At 45.2% G+C, this 6,939-nt stretch overlaps 1 protein-coding gene across 1 annotated transcript; it reads left to right on the forward strand.

Moving 5' to 3' along the window:
* The first annotated feature begins 1,532 nt into the window (after positions 1–1,532).
* Positions 1,533–2,894, forward strand: slc35g2a (solute carrier family 35 member G2a). Its single transcript, XM_054614659.1, has one exon. The coding sequence runs from the start codon at positions 1,533–1,535 to the stop codon at positions 2,892–2,894; it is 1,362 nt and encodes a 453-aa protein (XP_054470634.1).
* The last annotated feature ends 4,045 nt before the right edge of the window (positions 2,895–6,939 follow it).

A 6,939-nucleotide genomic window follows, 5' to 3' on the forward strand; every position in this document is an offset into this window, starting at 1 on the left:
TGTGGCCCTATTGATAGTCTATCACATGGATTGGTACAAACCTTTGGTACAGACATTCATGGCCCGGACGTTTCCTCTAGCGTGACCATGAGGTTGAAATTTATGGTTTTGAGTGTGTCTCAGAAACTATTGGATGGTGTTGCCATAACATTTTTCTACACATATTCATGCCCCCTCAGGACAAATTTAAATCACTTTGGTGATCTCTTTACTTTGCATCTCGCGCCATCAGCAGTTAAGAATTGCATTTTTTTCACCACTTATGTTTGTTAACAAATTAAGTGTTTATTAGCTAATTTGAACATGCAAAAATGTTAAAATAAACGGTGGTAAAATGTATACCTGCTAAAAATCTGCATGTTAGCATTGTCAATGACACCGTGTTAGCATGTTTGCATTAGAGTAATCATAATCAGAGCATCGCTGTGACTAAGTGCAGCCTCGCAGAGCCGTTATCTTGACTGTAGACTTTGTAATAAAAGCGTTGCCACTCTGAGTATGTCGGTACTTTATTTCAATAAGTCCTGTGAAGATGTGGTTCACTTGCTGTGTTTATCCAAATCACTGTTGAGTAATACTGTGCTACTCCAGGGAAATAACTGAGCACTATGCTCCACATGCCTTACATGAATAAACATGATGTTGTGGGAAAGTATTCCCCATTTCCATAGAAACTGTTGGACTGCTGAGTGTTTTACAACCTGAATGCAGCAGTGGGTCTGTGCCGTACAGCACCTGCATGGCCATAATCTTCTGCTGCAGAGAGCTATTACTACAGCGATTAAAAGTTAGTCATCCAGGGAGAAGGACCTTGAAGGGAAATGTGAAAAAGATGAAGAAATTAAATGTGGAGAGGAGGGAGATGGTTGAGAGGGAGGTATTAAATTAGACATAAGCTGGATGTGGGATTCATTTACCTGTCTTTTTATGCAGAAGCTGACATATCTAATGTAACGACAGACTGGGAATGTGAATATTTCTTACTGTCCCTGCTTGAATGTAAAAGGTAAGGGAGGTGAAGAGGAAGAAACAGAGGGAGAAAGAAATTGTAAGAGACCAAGGGAGATTAAAAAGACAAATGAAGCAGGAAGTGCTTGCTTACGTAACTGTCATTGCCAACGATCTCTAACACCCCTTGAAGGTCATGTATTCCAAGAAGTCTAAAAGGCGCGATAATGGAGTTGTTAATCTGCCATTATGGTGTTTTATGATTCCGCTAATATGAACTCAATTTGAACTCTCGTGAAAAAAATAAAACAATTAAACTGGTGATTGCTCAGACGGGCAGAGCTTACGTTCATTCCCTGCCAAACACGAGGGACACATGGGAATACGTGAGTCACTGCTATTATTATCTTGGATATTAAAGATAAATGAGATATATCAAGCGGTATCCTAGCGAGGGACGCCGTGAGGGAAAAAGCAGAGAGAGGATTTGTAGGAGCGTGTGTGTGTGTGTTTAAAATATATCTTTTATGTGGTTCTAAAGTGTCCTTTCCCTCGCAGGTGTCTGACGTCATTGAAGTTTTAAAATGGAATCCACTCACCTCCTGAGCAGCTCTCAGGGTAAGAAGAGGGTAAAGATCCACCCTCACACCGTCACGGCCAAATACGCCACGCACACCCCTTACTCCCCTCAACCTGGAGTACACACACACTTCCCCCAACCAGGAGACGAGGGCTACGATGACGCCCCGTCTTTTGAGGACTTTGGCTCCTTCCTGGAGGAGACGTCAGACAAGAAACAGCTGACGGAGAGCAGGAAGTGGCCTCTGACTCTGTTTGGGTCCAAAGACAAAGACACGACGAGCAAACCTCAGGCCGCTGGGGGAGGAGATGGGAGCGAGGGGGGAGCCAGAGCAGCAAAGGTGTCTGGGAAAGGAGTAGGGGAACAGCTGGCCAGTTTCGGGGAGGCGTCTGTGTCTGCGTCTCGGCTCACCTGGGTGGGGCTGCTCGGTGCGGCGCTGGCTCACGGCTGTTTGATTGTTTTGACCCGCCTGGCCTCTGAACGCTTCAGCCTGGGCCCCCTGTTTCTACTCTTGGTTCGCTCCATCCTCCAGCTCCTCTCTGTGGCCGTACCACTGCACAGGGGAGAAAACCCCTTCGGACCGCCGGGCTACCGTCTACGTCTGCTCTGTTACGGCGTGGCCTACTCCCTCTCCCTCTGCTGCGCCTACTCCTCCCTGACCTTCGTCTCACCCGGAGACGCCACGACAACCTGGCGCCTGGCAACCACGGCGCTGTCGGCGACCCTGGCCTTCCTGCTCCTGGAGGAGAGGCTGGGATTGGCTGATGGGATCACCTTAGCTGCAGGACTGTGTGGTTTGGGGCTTGTGCTACTTCCCACAGCAGAGGAGAGCAATTCAGATTCACCGACTGACCCGGTTGTGTTCTGGAGGGGTGCGTTCGGTTGGTCTCTTTCTGCTCTTGCAGGCCTGTGGATGGCTTTGGCACTGGTCGGGTATCGCTCCCTGAAGGAGAGGGTGGGAGTTGGCACAGCGTTGTTCACAGTGAGCTGGACAGGCTGCCTGCTCGCCCCGGCCTCGTTGGCTCTGCTCCAGGAGGGCTGGTCCTGGCCTTCAAGTGCCCCGGCATGGGGACTGGTCCTGGGCCTGGTTGCATGCTCTGTAGCAGCCTTCCTGGGGATGACGCACGCCCTCACCCGACTCCACCCTGCTCTGGTCTCCGCCTCTCAGAGCCTGGAGGTACCTGTTGCCATGCTGCTGCATCTGGCGGTGCTGCCGTTGGCTCCCACTGCGCCGGAGGTCGTCGGGAACGTGATGGTCATACTGAGCGTCGGATGGCTCGTGGCGATAAAGCTGCTACCAGCCCGCGGGGGAACGCGGCGCCAAAGGGAGGAGTATGAGGAGATTCTGGACTCACCTATCAAATAAGCATCTCCTCTCTCCTCTTCTTCACACCTCCTCCTTGTCTTCCCCCTCACTCCCTCCTTCATGAGATTGGTTCCGGTGTACATAAGAGACTGCTAAATGTTTATTGGAGCTTTAATCAATTTTTGTATTGTCCTCTTTGCTTTTGAGAAAGTGCCAATATTGTGTTGTCTGTTCTAGTGACTATGTGATGTGACATTAAAATCTCTATGATGAAAACAATGCATTCCTGATGCCACTTGTAATCAGTATCACAACTCCTTAAGTGTGTGTGTGTGTGTGTGTGTGTGTGTGTGTGTGTGTGTGTGTGTGTGTGTGTGTGTGTGTGTGTGTGTGTGTGTGTGTGTGTGTGTGTGTGTGTGTGTGTGTGTGTGTGTGAGAGAGAGAGAGAGAATGTATTGGCTACATTTCACAGGACTGTAATGTCAGTCACTTTTACCAGCCAGCTGAGGGGTTTGCCAAGGATTGATGCCATCTATTTGGCTGCTGGCGAGCTAGCGAGAAAATAGGAGATGGAGGCACGAGATAGGAGCGAGACGCAATGATAGGACGATAAATGCTGGTAGAGAGAGAGAGAGAGAGCAGATGATGGGATTGGCATACAGATAAGAAGCAAGAGAGAGAGAGGAGAGGGATGCCAGATGATGAAACAGAGGTGAAAGAGAAGGAAGTCAGGGAAGAGAGCGAGCCTGATGTCAGCTGGGTATTGTGCTGCGTGTCTGGTTAGCTGGCTGATAAAATCACTGTTCTTTGTGTCTTATATCTAAATGTCAGACACATCAGCATCATAACTCATCTTTTCCGGGCCTCTCCTCCTCTATTTTCCTCATCATTAGCCTCCTACTTTCCTTTTCTCTTCTTTGTCTCGTTTTTCTCTGTGTTAAAAAAATGAATGAAGCGCCAACATGAGAGGACATGACGAAGCTTCCATTCAGTAAAATCCACAAACACTGCACAGATGAGTGCATGTGTTTGCGTGCAGGCTGGATATTATAATGAGACTGCTGTAGTAGAGAGACTGGGCATGAATATAACTACTGCCCTAGTTACTGCATCTTGTTAGCTGTGACATTTATACAGCCAGAAACCTTTAGATCTTGCCTGCAATCCTCCAACCAGCTGCACATTTGAGGAAAAGTGCGCACACACACACACACACACACACACACACACACACACACACACACACACACACACACACACACACACACACACACACACAAGTATACATTCATGACATGGTTGTAGACATTTCATTAGAGGAAAATCTTGTGATGTCAGAAATTGGCCTGATTAAAATCACATTCGGTTCAAATGATATTTGTTGCCATTTTATTTCCTAGGGGTGGAATGTAACTTTGTACATTTAGTCAAGCACAATCTGTGCCCCATATACTCTTCATCATTTTAGAGTAAGATATTGTTGTTTTTACCCGACTAAATTGAATTGACAGCGATAGTAAAGAGTTACTCTGCCGGTTTAGATTTACACACAGTTAAGCATGATGTTTAGTAACAGATTAAACTACTTAAAGGTTTATAACTTAGTGCAGCTCCTAATCATGATGAAATAATATAATATATAATTATTTTCCACTTACCTGGATCTCTGACCTGCATGAGTACGTTTGCTTTAAAAAAAAAAAAAAAAGTAAATTTAGCTCATATGACTTGTAATAGAGTATTGTTTTACATTGCGGTATTTCTGCTTTTACTTAAGTAAAAGATCTGAATACTTCTTCCTCAGTTTTCACCTTTCTCTCTTTCTCCCTCTTCCTGCTATCTCATTCGCCCAATTGCCTCTCTAGATTTATTAAAATTCCAAAACAAACTTATACATACTTTAAAAATAAATCAAGAAATGTCCTGGGACCAAAAGCCACAAGACATAAACTTTAAAATACACAGAAAGTACCTTCAGTCAACACCAGCAATTGTGTGGTTAATAACAAAGAACGTGTGTGTGTGTGTGTGTGTGTGTGTGTGTGTGTGTGTGTGTGTGTGTGTGTGTGTGTGTGTGTGTGTGTGTGTGTGTGCGGTTGCAGGAGGGACGGGCTGGCTGCAGTGTAATAGCTCTGGCAGGGTTTCATTAATCATAAACACTCAGAGCATCGTAAGTTGTGGCCTCTTGCATCCAGACACTCTTAAAGCACCGAACGAGAGGGAGGGACCTGCCCTGAATTGAACATAATCCAAAACCTCTGAGACACTTCCTTGTGGTGTAAACTCCAGAATGTACAAGGACAAAACACACGCACTGACAAATGAAAGGGTGGGCATGTGCGTGAACATGCGGCTCTGAAAAGGAGTTGATTACTGTGTGGAAGAATGAGGAAAGCGTTCCATGAGGCTGATTAGGTCGATTAATTAGTTTTTATTCATTAGAGTAAACACACAACATTTATGGTTCATTCATTGACACCAGACAAAAACATGCTCACAGATAAAAAGAAACAACATTAAAAACCCAGTATGTGCAAAATCATTATCACCGGAGTCCCCGGTCAATCTTATATTTTTTGCCTCGGGGCAATTCATGTGTCTCCTCTGTCCTTCCTGCCTGCTCTATCACTCTGCTCTGTTGCTATGGCAACCAGGTTATTTTCCATGTCCAGCGGTGAAGTAACGTCCTGCTCCTCCATGCCAGATGTAAATTGCTCCATTCTCAGGCCAAATGCTGCCCCTAAACCTCCAGGTCGCGGTGTTGGTTGGTGCCTGTGGCCTCCACCTTCCTCCAGCCGCTTCAGCCGGGCATTCATCTCATGGCCCCTGTGCAGAAGCTGGTGCAACGTAGCGTTTAACCTTCTCTCCCTCTCTGCTTCCTCTTCCCGGAGCTCCAGCAAGCCTCTTTGCAGCCTGACACTCACCTGCTCGGCTTGCGCCCTACAAGCTGACTCCAGGTTGGGTAGACACTGCTGGCATGTCCCCTTGGCCAGCTGGTCCACCTGGGTCCTGAGAGAGGCCATTCCTCTGCAACACTGTTCCAGAGACTCCAGCAGCATGTTCTGCCTCATATGGGAGTCCTCCAGAGCGATGAAAAGTTTGTCCCAACGTGAGAAATCTGTAGCCTGGCATGGTGTGGTTGGAGTTCCCCCTGTAGACAACAACCAGAGGGATGCAACAGTTATATATAATACCATAGTTTGTGTGTAAAATACTGGGTACTGAAGGATACCGTAGGGGAAACAAAAATAAAGTTGGCAAAATGGTATTAACACTGCGTAACCTATGAAAAATTATTGTGTAACGTAATTCACACTTACAACAGTGCAATAATAAATAACCCCAAAAAGTATTATAAGTTACATTTACAGCAATTTCCCCCCCCCCAAAAAAAAGTTTACTTATACAATACAGTGGTTCCACGTTAAAAAAACAACAATTACATGCAGCATCCAATATACTTGGAGTATCATGTTGTAATTTTTAAAGGATTTTAATTTCAAAATGTTCTGTTACTCATCTTACTTAGTAATATTTAAAACCCATAGCTTCACTTGAACATGCGTCACAGACAAAGTTAAAATGACCTGTGACCTGACATTATATTTAATCTATTTTGATGTGATCAGAGAGAGCAAAGATAGTATTTCAAGTAGAGGGTTTTACATAAATAATGTACAATGCAAGTCCCTTCTATGACTGCTTAAAATGGTATCATCTGTATAAAAATATATTTACATTGATTGCAGAGATGTATACAGTTATTAGAAGTGGACCAAGAATAGATCCCTGCGGGACACCTTTATTTACCATCCAAAACGAATAAATCAAAGTGTGTTGATGAATTCTTTATCAAAGCAAATAAGATGTATCTTATTGGCTTATTGAAATCGGGCAAGGCAGCTGAGGACACATTCTTCACAATGAGCCATCTGTTCAAACAAGCAGGGAATAAAAGAGACAAAAGGACTAATAAACATAACTCACCCTCCTGCTGGTCCCGAGAGATCTCGTTGCCATAGTTGTCTGCGTAGTTCCCTTCATACTCAAGCTCATTCACACACAAGGATGCACCAAAAAGGCCAAGCACACACAGCAAATGCCA

Source organism: Anoplopoma fimbria, chromosome 15, assembly GCF_027596085.1.
Source record: "Anoplopoma fimbria isolate UVic2021 breed Golden Eagle Sablefish chromosome 15, Afim_UVic_2022, whole genome shotgun sequence".
Taxonomy (NCBI): Eukaryota; Metazoa; Chordata; class Actinopteri; order Perciformes; family Anoplopomatidae; genus Anoplopoma; species Anoplopoma fimbria.